Source organism: Mastomys coucha, unplaced genomic scaffold (assembly GCF_008632895.1).
Source record: "Mastomys coucha isolate ucsf_1 unplaced genomic scaffold, UCSF_Mcou_1 pScaffold14, whole genome shotgun sequence".
In the NCBI taxonomy this organism is placed as follows: domain Eukaryota; kingdom Metazoa; phylum Chordata; class Mammalia; order Rodentia; family Muridae; genus Mastomys; species Mastomys coucha.
In genome coordinates, this window is record NW_022196896.1 from 53,310,781 (window position 1) to 53,332,133 (window position 21,353).

At 38.2% G+C, this 21,353-nt stretch overlaps 1 protein-coding gene across 2 annotated transcripts in view; it reads right to left on the reverse strand.

Moving 5' to 3' along the window:
• Col19a1 (collagen type XIX alpha 1 chain) overlaps nucleotides 1–21,353 on the reverse strand; it is a 329,256-nt gene that overhangs the window by 191,903 nt on the left and 116,000 nt on the right. For both annotated transcript variants that reach the window (XM_031367064.1, XM_031367063.1), the window contains exons 12-13: nucleotides 8,597–8,650; nucleotides 959–1,012 (exon numbers count right to left, since the gene is read on the reverse strand). In XM_031367064.1, coding sequence (XP_031222924.1) covers nucleotides 959–1,012; nucleotides 8,597–8,650 — 108 coding nt within the window. The remainder of the gene's footprint in view (nucleotides 1–958; nucleotides 1,013–8,596; nucleotides 8,651–21,353) is intronic.

Here is a 21,353-nt window from a genome sequence, read left to right on the forward strand (position 1 = left end):
ACTTAAGATAGGCAAGAAAGTCTGCACTGCTCAGCATGAAGAATAAAATGTAGATATGTACAACTTCCACGAAATCAGGATTGCCTAATTCCCAAACTCAAATACAACCCTTGAATTTAATATTCCTTGTCTCTCACTGAGAGGCCACTTCCAAACTGCTGTTATGAAATGATTCGGGGCAAAGCACAAGAAATGGTCATTTGATCTAAAGTGGAGGCACAGAGTGAGCTTCCTTCCCCCCAACACCACCTGCCTGATCATTAAGGTGACAGCTTGGTGTGGTTGGCTGAGTTTCCTGACACAGGACACCTTTGCTAATGTGCTGATGGAACACTCACGCTGTCAAGCAAAGGTGAGAAACAGGAGGTTTCACGCCTACATTAATGTCAGCTAGTGGCTGCACACAGTCCTTCGAACTGAAGCAACCAAAAGGCTTTCCTCATTCACAAGCTTTTCACACAACAGCCTTCTGCCACATTCTGGATGTTTGTGTAACCAGATAGGATCTACAAGAAGTCACTCACTTTAGGCCGTGTGTGTGTGTGTGTGTGTGTGTGTCTGTCTGTGTCTGTGTGTGTCTGTGTCTGTGTGTCTGTGAGTCTGTGTGTGTCTGTGTTTGTGTCTGTGTGTGTGTCTGTGTGTGTGTGTCTGTGTGTGTGTGTCTGTGTCTGTGTGTCTGTGAGTCTGTGTCTGTGTCTGTGTGTCTGTGAGTCTGTGTGTGTGTCTGTGTGTGTCTGTGTTTGTGTCTGTGTGTGTGTCTGTGTGTGTGTCTGTGTGTGTGTGTCTGTGTGTGTGTGTATCTGTGTGTGTGTCTGTGTGTGTCTGTGTGTGTGTCTGTGTGTGTGTCTGTGTGTGTGTGTCTGTGTGTGTGTGTCTCTGTGTGTGTCTGTGTGTGTGTGTGTCTGTGTGTGTGTCTGTGTGTCTGTGTGTGTTTACGGGCTTTTAGGTAGTACAGTACCTTTTCTCCTTTTGGGCCAGGTGGACCTTGAGGACCCGAGTCACCTTTCAAACCCTGAAAAGAACATATCAAAAAACAATTTTCTATGGAAGAGTAACCAAAAATTTCAATTACTGACAAATTATTAGGAAAAAAAAACCCCACAAAACCAATTCATGCTTCCCTGAAGTCCCAAATCCCATTGTTTCTTCCTAGTATGGAAACAGGCAACTGGCCCCGCCGTGGTAAGCACCATCTGCGCCGTGGTGGCTTCAGATACATTACACCAGCACAGGGCCTCAATATTGCGTATTTGTGCAACTTTGCTTCCTGCTAAAATTACATTAATTCGCCATCTGGGGGACCATCATTTAGATCTATATGAGCTTTGAAATACCCTCTTTGGATTAAATTTGTGGATGTTGTAAATACCTCTGATTTAGCATTGACTTAGCCTTTATAAAGCTTGCCAAAAAAAATCATGAGTTACATCAAAAAACATGTTAATGTCTCTATCAAGAAATTTAATTATTGGGAGGAGGGCTACAGAGGCTGTGTTCTCCTGTCACTCACTGGGCTGGAGGCAAAATGTAGCATCTTGTCCATTTGAAACTATTTCAGTTTTTTAATTCTTTTTTTAGAACCTGGATTTATAAAGATATCAAAGGGAACTACATGAGACAGAAAATTTGTCAGATAAGTTTTTTTTTTTTCACAAATCCTCCTGATTCTTGGGTCTTTTGGGGGGTACTTAGTTGGTGATGGCTACATCAATTCTTCAGCTGAACGTGTTCTCTGTCGAAACAGAAGGTGAGTTGGGTGGACACATCCTGACAGGGTGTAAGTAGAGGGGATACCTTCCTTCATTTTAAACACATGGGACGAGGGAGAAGGAATAGTGGAAAAGGGTGCATTTGGGAGTGATATTACATACAGTAAGTCTAAGCATCTTGCTGTTCCTAGCAGAGGGATCTAACTATCACTGCCTGGGAGTTTTGTAGGCAATAAATAGTGCACACCCCAGCACCTACAGGTATTCAGTATAGAAGCCAAGAACAAACCAAAGTATTTAAAAGTAATTAGATGCAACAATTTTGTTTGACAGAGAATGTGAAAACCACGTCAGACATTAACAAGAGCAAAGGTTGAATAAAATATTCAATTGAAAAAAAACCTTTGAAGTAAATAAATACCTTAATATATCTTAATCATTATTTTAGTGTTTAATAAATAATATTTAAAGTGTAGTATTCTACTACACTACATTTGGAATATTATTTGGAATATCTATCTATTCCTTTCTAAAACAGTAGATACTTGAGAGTAAAAGCTGGCAGAAGAATTTCCTAACCACTTACAGGGAGACAAGTGCCATTTCTGTGAATGGATTTCTATCATTCATTTATCCACATGTCCACTAAATATTTTCCCTGTACCTTGTGGCCAATCACTATCCTAGACTTACACTGTCTGACAAAGTAGCTGTACATAGGTTGCTCTTCTCCTTCAACCCCATTCTCCTCAGTGACAAGGCCTGAGCCCAGAGCCTTGGTCATGCTGTCAAGTTCTTTACTACTGAGCTGTCCTTCCAGTTTAGTTTACAATGTGTATGTAGTATAAGAAAATAAGGTTAGATAGTTCACTATTTTTATATGATTCATTGAAATGATAATGTTGGCAATAACACATCCAGTAATGTTATTAGTAAAAGTAATTCTGCTTGTTTCTTTGACCTTTTCCCTCATGACTAATAGAAACTGTGACATGTTTTCTTTTGTCCTCAGTTTGTAGCTTTCTCTATCCTTCTGCACCACTTTGGAGGTCAGAAACAAGAGAAGAAGGTGGTAACAAAAGTAACCTCTACTACCTAACCCTAATCAGGCTCCTCCGAGTGCTCTTCCCGGGTCTGGATCATACCCTTGTCTTGCTCTTAGCTTGCTCAACTTGGTTATCTAAAAATATCACTAGTCAGCTTACAAAACTCTTCCATCCATGCTTGAAACTGCCACGCCCTAAATTAACCCATAAGCCCCACATGCCCAAGGACTAGGTAACTTCCTGAAATGCTGGGAGTTGTAGTTCTTGGAAAATAACAAAGCCTCATGGGAAAGTACAGTGGCCTATAGATTTGTCCATATAAACCCCTACAACTCATGGCTTGAGGCCATTGTCAGAGGGGAAATTCCAGGGAATGGGCGTGACAAAAGTCTATCCCTTGCTCAGTAGTTAATCTTAAATAAGGCTCACTTTAAGTTTGGCCCATATGGTGGAATTGGGTTTTCTCTGGCAAATCTCAGGATTAACTGAATCTGCTCGTCATCTCCTCCCTTTGACATCTAGTTCTTGGCTCTCCTTAAAAAGAATTCCTCTAGACCAGAACTGTGCTGTACTTGCTATTTCCCTTTAGTAATTCCCCCCACACTGACTCCTCTGTGCTGCTGCCTGCAACTACAACCAGGTCCCTGTTGTATCTGGAGATGCCTGACCCCCTTCCTTACTGCCATTGCCCTGTTACAGCCATTTTGAATAAAAGTCTTCCTTGCTACAAATAAGTCAATCAATAAATAAATAATATATTTTTCTTCCACAAAGTTAAGGTTCTTGCCATTTATAAGACTTGTGAGATGGACAGTAAGCTTTTCAGTAGATGTGGTGAGACAAATGTTGAAGAGAGCATGTGGGACGGTTAGAAACCACCCCTGCATACTGCTTGCCGTCTTAAAGGTTTCAGTCCCAGAACAGTCCCGGGGAAAAGTGTACAGGTGATGTAAGTAGAAAAGTCACTAAGGTAGCGTTTTATGATGTATGGTATTAAGTCAAGGTCAGTCAGAGGTCAAAGCATATAGATATGGGAAAGATTTTGTGTTTTTAATTAAGTGGAAAGCCACTTCAATGTTATTAGCCAGCAAATCTATGAGATGTGCTCAAGACTTTGCAATATGGCATTTGGGAGTCAGGAAAAGCATCGCGTTTACTGCATCTTCCTAGGTAGTCAGGATGTCTGCATAAAAAGTAGGTATATGCAATAGTTATTTCGAAGAGATGTTCGGAATCATTGTTGCAAGAACAGTTAGTAGGTGGCTGTCTCTTAACAAAGGTTATTTATTATTTTTTAGGGCAAGTAAGGTTTAATTAATAGCGCTTTTTGTGGTGTTTCACACTCAGGTTGACAGATATGTAATAACTGTACTTTAAGTCATAGAGAATAAAATGCAGCGGAGAAGCACTGTATTCATCAAGGTCCTACAGCTATGGCCATGGAAGTAGACCCAAGTAACTCATGTTCTCTGTGACAAAGTACCACAATGTTGAGGCTATGGGTTTGTAATAGGCTCTGAAAAGCAGCTCGGTAATGCTTTTTGCAAGTACAATTTTTCTCCTCTTGTCATGCTGTTGCTGCTATCAACATTATTGAGTGCCTGAGGGGAGAAAAGAGACACAGCACAAAAGCATAAAACATGTTTAGAAATGTGAGTGTTAGTCTTTAACGCCTGAGCTGTGCCTTCTATCCGAGTTGCAACCACAAAACCTTGACAATATGGTTGCCTAAACAAGACTTGCACAGTAGCAACACCTGTGGACAAGCCAGTGCAGATCAGGGAAATTTCACAAGGCCCCCCTGGATGAAGAGCTATCATCAATCAATGGCTGTAAGAAAGGAATCTTCCCCCCCAAGGAATGTGCCCAGTCATGGGTTATCCAGACCTAAAAAAGTTATCAGCTCTAAACATATGTCCATATGAACATCATAAAATGGGCTTACTCGGCATGCACATGTGTGTGCATTTGTGAGTGTGTGTGTGTGTGTGTGTGTGTGTGTGTGTGAAGAAAAATTATAGGTAAAGTTAGGAATTCGAGGAGTGGTGGGGAAGATATGAGAGAAGTTAGAGGGAGAGATGGAGGAAGAGCATACTGCAAACACAGTATTCATCTATGAAAGTTTTTATTTTTTTTAATCTATTAAACTTTAAGTTAAAAAGCACAAAACATCAGATGAAATGGATTTTAAACTTGAGACACGGATGGGTATCCATTATTAGGGATCTCAGTAATATTAGTCCCCGAAGTATAGTAGTTGTATCTGCATGTAATGTGAGAAAGGAAGTTTTCCCTAAAGGCAAAATAAAAGCTGAGGGATGTTGTCACATAAAGCAAATAGACTGCAGAGTTTTCATTGGGAAAAATCTACTGTGCATATAATAGCATTTTTAAAAATCAAATAGTATAAAATATAATTTCCTTAAAAATTTAAACTACTAATGAATTCCCTGTGCTGTCTACTAATGTAATCTAGCTTCCTGTGCTGTCTACTGATGTAATCTAGCTTCCTGTGCTGTCTACTGATGTAATCTAGCTTCCTGTGCTGTCTACTGGTATAATCTAGCTTCCTGTGCTGTCTACTGGTGTAATCTAGTTTCCTAGCAATGGCAACAGCTGTCACCAGATGATACTTTCTGGTTTTGTGACTTCAGGGTTTTTATAATTAGTAGTATAGATCATACTGGTGTATGGAGATTTGCATGATAATTCAAGAAATGTCAGTTACAGTAACTTTGTCATAGGATGTTTCCAAGGTCAAAATAAACATAAAGACTATGCTGAATGACTAAAACCAACTCTTCTGAGGTTGAATGGAAAGAGACTAATGAAAAGAGGTATCTATTAAAGATAATGCATCACATCTAAAAGCTTTTGATAACAGAGAATGATCGCTCACACAAATCTTATGTGTGCCGAGCTCCCTTCATGCTGCATGAGTGATAACTCCTTCGATTTACCCAGGACATCTGCAAGTACTAATAATCTGATTTTCCCATTGTGCAAATAAAGGAATTAAGAGGATAATTCTCAAGTCGGTTCTAAGGTACTATTGTTGAATTCATTTCATGCTAGATAACAATCAGAATCACTTAACTATCCAATAAAACAAGATCTTACGTTTTAAAGGGTAAATTGTAGAAATTTAAAAAGTTTGCAATTTCTATATTGGTTAGTAGCCATCACTTATACTGCGGTAGAAATACGTTTATTAATACTTTAGAATTTAAACCTAAAGTTCATACAAATTCACACAAGTACACACACACACACAGAGAATTTTTGTTGTCCCAATGAATAAAGGCTATTTAATATTACTTGAGAACCTTGAGGATACAACACATTCTGCTTTCCTTTTTCTTTTTTAGAGCTTATAATATAATTGCATTTCTTCTTGCTCTTTCCTCCCTTTCAACTCTCCTACATAACTTTCCTTGCTCTCTTTCAAATTCATGGACTCTTTTTAAATTAAATGTTATTATATGGGTATATATTTGCATACATATACATAAAGATAATCTCCCATGGCAGCGAATTGTCTTGTCCTAAATCCCACAGTGCCTAGCTGAAAAAGAATGGACCACAGTGTGCTTCCTTTTTCTAAACCAAGAGCTAGCAATTTTGTGAAAAAGTTGGCACAGAAAGATGTACTATATAATACATCACATTACACTAAATCCACTGTGCAACACTGAAAGCCATCAAGACAGGCCTGTTTGAATTCATTTAGTAGAAATATTAAATCATTACAAGTCACTGTAATATAGAAAGTAGCTTAGAAGGTGGCAAGCTTGGTATATTGAATTTGCTCACTTGCAATCTAATTGAATATTCTGGAAGCTAAAAATCCCTAATGTGATTCGGCTTTAGTGAGACTTAAGATCACCATTAACATACCATATATTCCCTAAAAGGTGTGCCTGTAATTACAAGGTCAGCATGAATTGTCACAAGTGCTGAAATGCTTTGGTTTGCAGTCAGGTGTTTTGCCCTGAAGAACAGGCAGTGTGGGGCATGATTTAGTGGGAAAAATGAGACTTTTCTGTCAACCATTCAGAATTAAAGGATGATTTTACTATTTTCTTAGTTGACATGTAAATGGTGTTTTCCTTCCTTGATTTTCACCGAGATATTCAGGAGCCATGACCAAGAAATAGGAGCAAGCAATGAGAGCTTGCTTTCTTCTTTAGTCTTATTAGCTGTGGAGATACTGTGGCCATGAAAACGTTCTTCTTCAGAAACTACTTTTATTAGAAATTTGAAACTTAGCCTTCTGCTAGCTCATTGGCATGCTAGATCAAGGCATTATGGCAGGTGACTGGCTGAGCAAATGGTCTGTTTCTTGCTTGGTGGCTTACTCCATAGCCTTAAGGAATTACAGGGTGAAAAGAATAAAACCTTTCTTACTGGTGTTGTGCTTGCCTCCTGCAGGACCATCCCATTCAGGAGGAATGCTTGTCTCCTCACAAGTGCACTCTCTGTAGGTCTGGCCTTGTTCAATGAATGGAACAGGTAGGGTAAAATACGGGCCTTTGCTTATGCTCCAAAACTATTACCATAGAATGGAGTACCATTGTGCAGTGATATCAAAGTAGGTTAGATGCTGCATTTAAACATATGGATCAGCATTCTGATGTAGCCGGAGAAGGCAATGTGGGTATGTACAAACTTCTTGGCTGGAAGCCACTGGTTCTAGTGCCTAACACAGTCTAGAAAATTCACTGCAAAGGCGCAGAGCAAGAAGGACTAGTGTCACAGTTACAATGTGAATGGATATTCTTGGGAACTATGCAAGGAGCTAAAGCTAATGGTGGCACAAAGAAACTTGTGCCAGGGTGACTCCTGGGACATTTCTCTTTTGGAAGCAAGTCTCTTATGATCCTTCTTACTTCCTCCAAGTCCACAAAGATTGTTCTTCAGCCTTCCTTCCTGTTGTGAAGGTCTACTGCACACAAGATGGGATTCATGATACCTCTAGGCATGTCAAGGATTTCAAAGGTTTCCAGGCATTAGGGAACTCAACAGAGAGACCCGTGGATAGTGTTACCTTATACTTGATTCATAAAGTAGGTAATGTGGCCGATTAAACCATGTAAGCAGTGTATGTATAAATGAAAATATAAACAACGGAGGATAAGGGTTGTTCCTGTAAGCTACCAGTTCAACCTGTGTTTCAATAGAAAGTAGTGACTGTTGATTTGAATAGGTACATTTCAAAAAAATAAAATGGAAAATTAGCCTGTTGTTCAAATTTTATTCTAATATCTGTGGTAGCACTCTGTAAGGAGGGGCAATAACCCTCTAGGGAAAGGGCAGGATTTGAATTGGATTAAAAAATGTCAAAGGCTGTAGCATACTTTAGCTTGAAGCAGTCTACTCTTGTATGGGGTGGTCAAGGGGTCGTTGTTTTCTGGAAGAGTGTATGAGCCTAGTACACTGCCTTCCTTTTCTCCCTTCTCCTCTCTACATAAACACAATCCTACAGACACAGCCTTTCTCTAGAGGGAGACATGGGTGATGTGGACTGAGATTGCCAGCTGGGAACACAGGTCACTACGGAACATATGCAGGAAGAAATTGATAGTGAAAGTAAGGCTTTTTACAAAGTCAGCAAGAAATAAAGATGAAGAGAAGACATTCATGAGACAAATGAAGCCTTGAGAGCCCTGTAATGAAATGAAAACACTGCTGTAAAATAGCTGTGTAAAAACCTGCCTCCATCCCTTCGTTTGTTTGATTGTGGCTGGCTGTGCCAAGGACAGCCAACTTTAATTGCATTAGAAAGAATATTTCAGTGGTAAAATCTAAACAGAACATTATTTAAAAGAAAACTAGGCTTACATCTTGTCCATTAAGGCCAGTCAGACCAGTGTCTCCTTTGGCTCCTGGTTCACCCTGGAAAGAAATAATTTAAACAATAAGAAATAATGCTGTATTTCAAACCCTTTTCTAAGAAAATCAAGAGAGCTATGTCATTTGGCTATATATGTAAAAAAGTGATTAGTTTGCTAATCCCCTGAAAGAAAAATGTATTTAAAAATAAGCAGTTCTGAGCCCTAAAACCAGAGAAGTTCAAAGGTTCAAAGGAACACTACATAAAAATGATTAGAGTAGACTTAGAAGACGGATTATTTCTTTTCTTCTATAAGCAAGAAAGAACTTTCCGGAGGGCAACTTGGCAATATATATCAAGGCTTTTAAATCAGTTCCTTCCACCTGGCCCTGTGATTTTACTTTAAGAATGCATCCTAAGGAAATACCCAGATGAAAAGCTCAAGGCACCTTACAGCGAACACAGAGGTATTTATGAGCAACATTCCACATGCCCAGGAATAAGGACCTGATCCAATAAATTATCACACATCGATAAATAGACTATGCTGCATCTACAAAAGTCATGTTGTGCTTATTTTATACTATAAGATTACTGGTATCTGAACATTAGAACCTAAAGAACAAATTAAAAAACCAGTATATATACATATATATACATATATATATATATATACAAACACATATATGTGTATATATATATATATATGTGTGTATATATATACATATATATATATTCAACCAATATATATGTATATATATTGAATATATATATATATACATATTCAATATATATATATATTCAACCAATATGCACTCTTTCTTAAAAAGAGATTGAGTCTTCATTCTAATTAGGACATCTTTATTACAACCTCCCTCACCAAAGTTTAGGGAATTTTGTGGAAAAGGAGGTAGAAAGGGAAGGATACAGAGGAGTCTATGAGGTGTCTGCTGGACAACATAGTTATCACTTTCACTGACACATAGCACCCATAGTTACCAGCACAAGACCAGCCAATCAAAACCCTGGTATAGATGGTAGCGATACATTATAGGCTCTACCCCATAATAATGAACTTCTGGCAAATGGCATATGTTCTTATTAAGTCACAGTTGTTCAAGATGATCATTAATATCATGGTGGATGTCACATAACAATAGTGACATAATAAACTTTTGCTCAATTTCTGTCTGAAAGATGGATATATTTATTAGTATAGCATGTAAACCTATGCTCAATTCAATTTCTTTAAAAAAAAAAATGCTAGTCTGTTTATCTATCTACCTAATGACCTGCATATCAGCCTTCAACAGATCTTGGGAATAATAGTGGGGAAAAAACAAAGTAAAACAATTAAAGTGACAGTTGATGCATATTTGTGGCATGAGTGTTTCTCTTCATGTCATACTTCAGTATTTTATATAGAGTGTGTTTTTATAGAACGTGTGTTGAATGTAGAGAGTGTGTAAGCATAGTGTGTGCATGTGTTTAGTGTGTGAGTATGTGCGTGTAGAGTGTGTTGTATATGTAGTGTATGTTGTGTATGTGTAAGGTATGAATAAGTTGTACAATATCTACTTTGCATCACTAAGGTGATTTTTTTCACTTCTATTCTTTGTGAATTTTTTGATGAGCATTGTTATTTTTCTTGCAAAAATATTAAATTAATGGGGGCTGGAGAGATGGCTCAGCAGTTAAGAGCACTGACTGCTCTTAAGAGGTCCTGAGTTCAATTCCCAGCAACTACATGGTGGCTCACAACCATCTATACTGGAATTGATGCCCTCTTCTGGTATTCATATGAATAAAATAAATAAATCTTAAAAAATATTAAATTAAGCACCCAATTTAAAGAAATTAGTACATTTTAAAGAGTGAAATAGTCTATAAACAGAAATGCATATGTGTAATCCCAATGATCTAAGATTATTAGCATCTAATAAAATGAAGTAAAAATAACCCCTGGAGTATAATATATGCACACAGGTAAAATAAAATGAACAACCTCAATTTTCAGAGCAGAAATGCAGAGAGGATTTTAAGCTTAAAATATCAGGTGCATAGTTACTCCAGAGTCTAAAGATCACTGGCCACATGTGCCGCTTTGGATTAACATCTTTTTTAAAAGTTAAAAATTGATTCTCTATCCAATGAGATGGCTCAGTAGATAAGGGCACTTGCCACTAAGCTGTGGGGCCCGAAATCAATATCTTCATCCTACATAATGGAGGGAGAGAATTGATCCCCTGAGCTGACCTCTGATCCCCCGCTGTGTGCACTGGCATGCAGTCCTTCTCTATCCCCACTCTCCAAACCCCAAACAAAACAAAACAAAACAAAAACCATGAATGAACCTAATTTTAAGGATCATCTCCCAGTTGTCCTAGACACATTTCAAGGGATCTCATTTCACTGAGCTCCACACATTTTCTTGTCATGATGGGACATTCACCTGGACAGTGATGAACTAGAGACAGAATATTACCTATGACAGAAGGCTGAGGAGTTGTGTGTCTAGCACCACAAGATGTGGCTAATGGGGTGTGCAAAAGGACCTTAAAAATCTTCAGATTCTAATCACAAGATTCCTACTAACGGGGCTGAAGAGATGAGTTGTCAGTTAAGAACCCTGGCTGTTTTTCTGAAGACTCAGTTTCATTTCCTAGTACCCACATGGGAACTTAAATCTGTCTGTAATTCTAGTCCCAGGGGATCTGACGTTCTCTTCTGGCTTCCAAAGGTATCAGGCACATGTGTATTATATAGGCATACATGCAGGCAAAACATCCATGTGCATAGAAATAAATTCTAAAAAAAGAGTCCCATCAACAGAGAAGAAAATATTTATATATTTACAAAAGTGTTGCCTATAAGGTACATAACAGTTATTTATAAAAATGGAATGAAAATTTTGGCACAGGAAAACAAGTAGATTTTCACAGGTACCATCATCAATATTTAAAATGTATTTGACAACAAACACAATCTTGAGTTTGAAATAACTCTGGGGCCAGTGATTCAGTTCTATTGCACATCATATGCCTAGCATAAGTTGTGTGAAATCTGGGGTTTGGCTTTCAGCACCTCAAAATAGAGTTAAAAGCATATATTCTTACAGAACATTAGAAAGCTTGGCACTGGCTGAAAGAAGGGCAAAGGGAAGATGAGCATTTGTGATGATGTGATGATGGAGAGGATGATGATGGTGAGGATGATAGTGATGAGGACCGTGATGAGTATGGTGATGGTGAGGATGGTGATGGTGGTGGAGAGGTTGATGATGGTGAACATGGTGGTAGTAATGCTGCTGATACTGATGTGTTGACTGTGATGCTGCAGTGAACAGTCTGATGAGGTTAATCTTGTAGGGTAAGAGAGTAACAGAAAGCCAAAGAAGCAGCCTACCACTTCAAAGTGATCTCAAGTTAATAAAAAAAATAATAATGTACTATAAGCACCAACATTCTATATAGGAGCAAACCAAAGCCAAGAGATTTTAAGTCATATGCCCAAGTTCCCTAATTCAGCTCAGGCACCCTGATTTAAAGCCAGCATTCTACACGTATTAAATTCGTTTGTTTCAAAACATAAAATCATTATGAAGCTGAAGTCCAGCACATCTGGATCTCTTCAAAGAAAGAGGCGAAGTTGCTTAAAATCTTCATAGTGTAGGCCCCAGAAGGCACGCAGGGGCTGGAGCAACAGCTTGGTGGTCCAGAGGACTTGCTCCTCTTCCAGAATGCTGAGTTCTGTGCCCAGCAGCGACACTGGATGACTCATAGCTGCCTACAACACCAGCTCTTAGGGAATATGATTGCTTTGGTCTTCATTGACAAACACGTGTTCACATGTGCACGTGCACATGTGTATGTATGCATGTGTGTGTGCATGAACACCCATCTCCCCACCCACTAAATGAACAAATAAATATTTTTTGAAAAGAAAAATAGGCAAAAAATAAAAAAAAATAAAAAATAAAAAAAGAAAAGAAAAAGAGGCTAGGCAGTGTTTTTATCGAAGGGCGTGCAACTGACAGAGTCATGGTACACAGTAAAGGTCTATTCACTCTCTACCTACATACCTATCTATCTGTCATCTGGGTTGTCTAACCTCAGAACTCTTGTCAACTCTCTGCTGAGGGGTGTCCCCTACACTTCTGGGTGTTCAGCATCATCCCAGGCCTCTTTTCACTGTAGGCCAGAAGCCAGCCTGTCTTCTACTTCACTTCTCCTCAGTAACAGCAAATAAGAACATCTACAGACATTTCTAAATATCCCCTAGAGGGTAACACCACTTCCAGTGAAGAAAACCATTGATAAATTTATTGTGTATATAGTGTATATATGTAATATATTCATGATATGAAACATTTCAGTGATCAAAACCATGTTGTAATAAAAGAATGAGAAGAGGGAATGAAATGTGCAGTCTGGCACTTAATTCTGGGTTGATCAAATAATACTTGTTAAAGGATGAAAAGAATGGGTAGCTGAATGCAGCCAGGGCTTGGAGCAGAGAGTGCATCCCCAAGCATGGAATAAGATATCCATAACAGAGAAAATGTAGTGTGTTTTATAAATTATTAACAAACTAATGAGGTTACTATATTATTAATCAAGAATAAATTAGAAAAATGTTATCTGTTGGCTGATTGATTAAAATAATTAGAAGGGAGAATTTTCATCATTCATTAGAAAAACAAGTATATAATAACTGGTAGTCAGGCTATGTAGGGGAAAAACACCAAAGAAGTACATATATGTTAGATGATGAGCTTGTTTTAAGTGGAATCAACTGGTCGGGTCCTACCCTGGAAACAGATGATCTCAACCACTTCTCTGTTTTAAATTCTATCATTGTTTGCAAAAACGAAGTGGAGGGTTTTAAATCCAGACAAGGAAAAAAAACCATACATTCATGTGTTGCATATTTAATACATCTCAAACAAAAGAAAGTTGAAAATAGTAACCAGCTGTTGCTTCTTTCTCTCTGCTGGAGGGAAGTGAGCCTGAACAAAACCATAGCACCCAAAGTTTCATCTGGAATTTAAGAAGCCCTTACTCTGATATCAGAGGGAAGCTAGCAAGCAGGAAGAGCAGAGGTTGTCTCTTGGTATCTGACTCAGTTTTAAAAGATGAAATATTTTTTAAAAGACACAGAGTGTCTGAAGGTTTCTTTCAATATGTAACCTCGGAAAGTTAGACTAATGGGAACCTAAAATCAATTCTAACCAAAAGAATTCTAATCAATTCTAACCAAATTATGGAGGACACATGGGAGTTAAGTCTCACTGATGACTTTCCTACTGTCCATTCTTTCATGAAACTAATGTAAAGGTTAGATCCTGTAGTTTAGTAGCCAAGCCCCTTTTACAGCGTATTAATTAACCCTGAAATGTATGTAAAACGAGAGTTATTAACATCAGTGCTGTACATTTCTATAGATATCATCAGTAATATAGCAGCACATATTTCCCCTACCAGGATCTGTGCTTTATGTAGGACAGATTATTTTTTGTGCGTGTCTGTGCATATGAAAGCAGGTTCCAGCAGACAGGCCTGAGATGCCAGATCCTTACGGCATTGAGTTTTAGGTAGCCGTGAATCTCCCAACACAGGGGCTGGGAACCAGACTTTGGTCCTCTGCAAAAATTTGCTCTGTAACAGTTGGAATGAGAATGACCCCCATGTATCAGATGCTTGGACCCCAGTTGGTGGAATTGTTTGGGAAGATTAGTAAGTAGAACCTTGGTGGAGGAGGTAGATCACTGAAGGTGAGGTGGAAGGGAGATTTTTCAAAAGACTCTTCCAAGTATGCCTCTCACTGACTCCTACCTGCAGGGATAGAGATGTGAGCTCACAGCTGTTCCTGCTACTATGCCTTTGCTGTGCCGTCACACACTCTAACTCTCTGAAAATATAAGCCCAATTAAATCCCTTCTTTTGTAAGTTATCTTGGCCATGGTGCTTTCCCAATAGAAAACTAAATACATATAGGTCCTTAACCATTGATCCATTTCTCCAGCTCCATAAATGCTGAGCTCAATTCTCTCAGCCATAATTGGTTAGTATTTTCATCCCTACTTGCTGGTATAGGTCAGAAATGCTAAGTAACTTCCATGCTCAAAGAACTTCCACCATTCCATGTTCCCTATTCAGTAAAAGTATAAACTCATCTGGTTTAAGTTCCCTTTGTCCACAGGCCTGGGGCTTTCACTGATTTTTTTAGCTATAGCTGACAGACAGTTCCTATAAAGTTGTGTGTACCACCAATGTGCATTTCAAACTCTATCCTTGTCGCGTTCTTTGGTTTTCTGTTTCTGGAATTGTTCTGAAATGAATAAGTTAATTTGTCCCTGGCAAGACAGCATAGATGGGTGAGAGGAATTGATGCTCCTGAGTATTAAAGGTGAGGAGAGTTAGTTCATTAGCATGCCAGATTTGAGAGAAGGACAATTCCAAGCCACCATCTTTTGCTTTCCTGAGGTGACCCCAGAAGCATTTGCCCAGGTGCCGTTGCTGAGAAGCAGCCACCAACAACCAATGCTCTTCCCTTAAGTCCTATCACACTCTTCCCCTCCTCTCAATCCTGCTTCTTGAGATGTTTCCTATTCTATAATCAAAGAATAAACCTTTCAAGAGACATGTTCAGTGGAGTTCTTCAAAAATATTTCTAAGACAAAATGTAAGGTCTACTATTACTTGAAACACAAAAATGCATGTCTAGCTAAAATTTTTCTCTACTCACAGGCATTCAAAACAGACTGGCCCTTCATCCTAGCGCTTGAGAGGCAGAGGCAGGCATACCTCTGTGAACTCAAGCCTAGCCTGATTTACAAACTTGAGTTGAAAGGCAGACAACAAGGACTATACAAAAACAAGCAACAAAAATGACAGATCCAGGAAGATGCAGCCTTTGTGATGATTTGCTGACTCAAACAGTAGACAGTTCCACTTAAGAAGCAGTTTAACCTACAGCCTATGATTGTTTCCAGAGTCATGGCTAGCAGTTAACTCTGCTTAATTGAAAACTGTCTAGTGGACATTTATACGAGCACTGCAAAATTCAAGACTCTCTTGGAATCTGCCTTTGGGAAAGATACATGTAGGCGATGGTCATTCACATTCACTAACATAGTCTCAGCATTTCCAGGCTCTGAAAATGCGAATTTTTGGAATAGAGACAAAAGAGGTATTTTCAGAATTGTTCCCATAACTTCTGATGGTGACAGGCCGCAGTTAAGCAGTGCACCATGGGAAACCTGACAATGCAGGTCATTAGCAAACTGCACATTACAACCCACACCTTCCAATCACTTACAACTGCAGTTTCTAGGTGATAAATGGCAAATAATAAGAACCAAGTCCTCTAGAAATGAGAGAGCAAGACAACAGAAATAGAGAAAAAGAGAGGCAGAAGGGGAGTCAGGAAGGGATGGCTGGTTTCTATAGGTGGAGTCAGCATGGTGATAAATCCTAGCTAGTGGAATAGAACAAGAGAGTGGCTTTGGGGGAAAGCCAGGTCCAAAGGGATGTCTACAGGAGGAGATAGATGATGGGCAAAAACAAGACATCAAATGACACATTAAAAGCCCATTCTTCAAAGCTACTAATCTGTACTGACTTGGCTTTCAGATGTCCACGAGGACAGACAAACAGAGTAGGTCTCCCACAAACAACTCTTTGATGAAGATCACAGAGAATCCTGAGGAAAATGATGGAATTTGAAATGACAGTGTCAGGCTGACTCAGGCCTGGTGCCACATGCAGAGTAAATTCCCCAAACTGCCAAATCATCTGTGTAATGGTCTGACCATTTCCAAATTACAGCGATGTCAGCAATAATATTTCAGACCATTTCCAAAATCCTCCATTTCATTTTATTTTGCTGATGTGGAAAGGAAATGAAACTCAATACACATTTGAGAGAAGCAATTCAGTCTTCTGCAGCTGCTGCCTGGTATCTAGACAGAATGACAGATCCAGGGAATTCTCCATAATCATCGTGGGCCAATTGCAACTGGGTCCGGAAGCCATTGCTCTCCTCTCTGTCCCTAACTCATTTCTTGTATAACTAGGATGAATGCATTACAGAATTTTTTTATTTGCTGGTTTGGGAATGAAAGTTTCTAAAACACATTTTAAAAATGAATTGCCACTCTCTTAGAATTAACAAGATGCTGAGCATAAAGAATTTTATAGAAAAAAAAACATGACTTTTTTTTTCCGAGTTGTAGTTTCTTTATCTGTAAACTTGAGCTAAGGGTATCACCTAGCTACTATTTTAAGCTAATCTCCTGTGAAAGGTGTTTATGAACTGCCCATAATTTTTTTTTGTCAAAATAGAAACATCCATTACTATGAATTCATGATATTGAAAACATTGGTATGATCTGTGTAATTCTTTCCTCTGGATTGAAACATTCCTTCAGGAAGGAGGAGGGAAGTTCATTCAGACTCAAAAGTTAAGAACATTTATAAGGTTCAGGAAGCCCAGGAAGTTACAGGGTCTCAAAGCTGCTCCCTAAGCTTTTTTGAACAACAGCTGAAGACTGAAGACCCTTCACTGGGAAGCCTTCTCCAGTCTTCTCCCATGATGGTGTAGACTTTCTGTCTTTGAGTTAACCATGGTCCTATAAGGAACTTCCCCAAAATCCATTGGTTCACCAAGCTAGATTTGGATGGAATCATTTCCTTGTCCTATTGTCTGTTACATCCCTGGATGTACACACACTTGCTCAGGTCTCCTAGAAAAGTCACATAACATACAGGAAAATGAGATGGCATCCTTAATTACAGAAAAATGTACTCTTGGTATGTCACGAGTGAGATCATGCTTTAATAGTTTATTATTCACTCATGTAGGAAAATGTGAACACTTTTCCTATACTACGTCTGATTACTTCATCTGTGTTTTTACATTTTTACATTCTAATTAGTCTCTAAATATAATTCTTTAAAGAGTTTACCTTATCGCTATTGTTATAAATTGTGTGGCTTAATTCCTAGTCTTGACTAGAAATTAAGCCACACTTGACTGAAGAAAAGCACTCAACTATACATTGAAGATTGGAAAACATTTTCAACTAAATCAGATTGTAATTGTGGTAATACACAAGCAGGGGTACCTCTACTGAATTTTGAAAGTATTTCAACAATGATAAGGCCACTTAAGTTGTGAAGTGTTAAACAATCAAACAAATTGCTAGCACCCCAATTTTATACACAGCCTTGTACTAAGCACTGCAGATAGAAGAGCTCATCATTGCTGCTGGGGCGGAGTAATCTGTGGCACTTTGCAAGGGAAACCACAATATTGAAAGCCACATGAATTCAGGAGTAAAGAAGTACTAAAAGTATTCATGCTCAGGGAACATTTATGCTGCAGACAAAAGCTAAGTTATCCCCTACAGTACATTAAAACCTAAATGATCTGTCATCCTCACAGCTGCAGCTCACAAAGATGAATGGCTCATGATAAAGAGACTCAGGGGCTAGGTGAAATTTCTTTTATTAACCAAACAGGGGACAATTTTAGTATCATGGAGGACAAGGTCAATGAATTAAAACAGATCTATTATACCAAAACCCAAACAATAAAATATAATTGGCAACCATTTGCAGATGTGAATTCTCAGTTTTGAAAACTGTATAAAGTGGAAAATATTTAATAAAACCTTACTGGTGTACAACACGGGTAATTGAGGACTCAAGAAAATTTCTTCTTACAGAAAATATTAAAGCTAATAAAATAAAGAGAACAATAAAGTTCAAATATCACCACTTTTGCTGCCTTAATAGAATGAGTGGATCTAGATATTGGTGATAAACGACTTTTCTACACAGAAAAGGTATTTCAAGGTGGCTTGAGAGATGCTTCATCTATACAGGCATGAGGAGCCATGTTCAGACCCCTAGTACCCATATTAAAAAATCTAATATCAAAGCCCTAAGTGAGGTGCATACCCTTGGTCTAAGAGTTGGCGAGGCACAGATTGGCAGATTCCAGGGCCCACTGGTCAGCCAGCCTAGCCCAACCAGTGAACTCTAGCTTCAGAGAATGTCCTGGTCTCAAAACATAAGGTGGAGAGGACTTGAGGAGGACACCTAAATGTGTCCTCTAGGCTCTACATGTAATCACACCTCCACACACATGTATACCCTCCTACACCCACCCACCCACCCACCCACACACACACACACACACACTGAAGATGGGATGGAAAAGACCAATAACTCAGCTAGAAAACTCAAAAGACAGCCTAAGAAGCAGAGTGAATTAAGCAAGACAGAAAACCAGAACTCTACCTAAAATAGAGGATCTAGACCAAAGCAGTCAGAAATATGAAAAAAAAAAAAAAACCTCCATGGGAAAGTAAAGTAAAGTAAATGAAACATAGAACACCAACCCTTGGAATTATAGGCACAGATGAGGGGGAAGAATCCCAAGTCAATGGCATAGACCAGATCTTCACCAACATCACAGAAAAAAAGTTCCCCCAAACCAAAGAAAGAAATGCCTATACAAACACACGAAACACACAGAGCAGCAATAGGCAAGACCAGAAAAAGAAATCCCCATGGCATTACTGTAGCTAAAACCCTAAGTATACATAACAGAGAAAGTGTAGTGAGAGTTCCAAGAGAAAAAACACAAGTCATATATAAAGGAAAACACATCAGAATAACAAATTTTTCCAATAGAAACCTTGAAAGCCAAAAGAGCCTCAAGCAATGGATTCCACATCCTAAAAGACCATGACATCTAGCCTAGACTAATATACCACACAAAACTATATGCTGTAATTGAAGGAGAAAGTTTCCATGATATAAACAGCCTTATAGAGTTTATATCCAAACCATCCCTAAAGAAAACAAAGGAAGCAATATGTCAGGATGAGGAAGGAATGAGCATAGTTAGGAAACTGTGGGAAAGATATGAACTCGTAATTATTAAAGCACACAATTTCACTGAGAACACACTAGCATCAAAATTCAACAACATGGTGACTGGAGCTAACACACACATTTCAGTAATTACTTTGAATATCAGTGACCTCAGTTCTCCAACCAACAGACACAGGCCGATTGAATGGATTAAGAAATACGATCCATCTACGTAGGGTTTTTTTTTTCTTCAAGAAATAGATCTTAACTTTAAAGATTGGTACATAGGAAAAGGACAGGTGAAAATGCTCCAGTCAGATGGAATCAGGAAGCAAGCAGGCATCATTATCTTGGTATCTGACAAAATAGATTTCAAACTAAAACTAACCAGAAGAGGTAAACACAGACACTTCATTCTAGCCCTGGGAGCAGTTAACCAAGAGGACATAACTTTACTAAATTTATATACACCAAACTCAGGGGTGCCCAATTTCACTAAGCAAAATATGTACTGCTGGAACTGAAGATACAGACCAGCATCAACTAATCTATTAGTAGTAGATGATTCCAATAACTCACTTTCTCAGATAGGTGATCCAGACAAGAAATAGATAAATGGGATTAAATGATATCATATTTCAAATAGACTTAACAGATACCTACAGAATACAAACACCAAAGAACACAGACTCTACTACTCACCAGTACATGGAAGCTTTTCTAAAATAGACCACATCCTGGGACACAAAGAAAATCTTTATAAGTTCACAAAGACTGAAACAGCTCCAGTATTATATCTGACCAGAAGGTAATAAATTTAAATCAGCAAAACCAAATCTGTTGTAAATATACAAACTAATGGAGACAAAGTAACTTGTTACTGAGTGATGGACGTTTAAAGAAGAAACCAAGAAGAAAACAAATTTCTAGACCTAAATTAAAATGAAGACATGACATAATAAAACCACTGAAGCACACGCTGGATTGATTGCTATAAGGGGGATTTAAACTGCCCCCGGTGGGGGGAGGGGGATAGAGTACAGATTTTAATGACGCAACTCAAAAATTTGAAAAAAGAAGACAAACTGAATCTAGTCCCAGTCAATGTCAAGAAGTGATAAAAAAACTGACCAAAAAAATCAGTGAAATAGATACACACATACACACACACACACACACACACACACACACACACACATACACACATACACACAAACACCTAAAGGAAGAGCAGAGCCAAATTGACACAATCAAAAATGAACAGGGAAACATTGCAACAGACACCAAAAAAATTCACAATATTGTAAGGCAGTATTGTCAAACCTTTACTAAGCAAGAAAATCTAAAAGAAATGAATGAATTCCTAGATTCAGCTAAACCACTAAAATTAAACCAAGCAGAAGTGATAAGCTAAATACACCATAACAAACAAGATTGAAATAATAATAAAAATCATTCCAGTTTTAAAATTAAAAGTCCAGTACTAGATGGATTCACAGCAGAATTACCTGATTCTCAAAAGACCTCTACAGCCAATCCTTCTTAAACTATTCCAAAGGAAGGAAAGAGCAAGAGGGAAATAAAAAGAAAAGAAAAAGAAACAGAAGGAGTACTCCCAATCTCCTTTGATATCCAAACAGGTAAATAAAGACACAAACACACAAATAAAACCACAAACCAATATCTCTGATGAATGTAGATTCAAAAACACTCAATAAAATTCTTACAGACTCTCTCTCTCTCTCTTTATATATATATATATATATGTATATATGTATATATATGTATGTATATATATAAATACATATATGTATACATATATGTATTTATATACAAATATATAAATATACATATATATGTGTATATATATATATATATA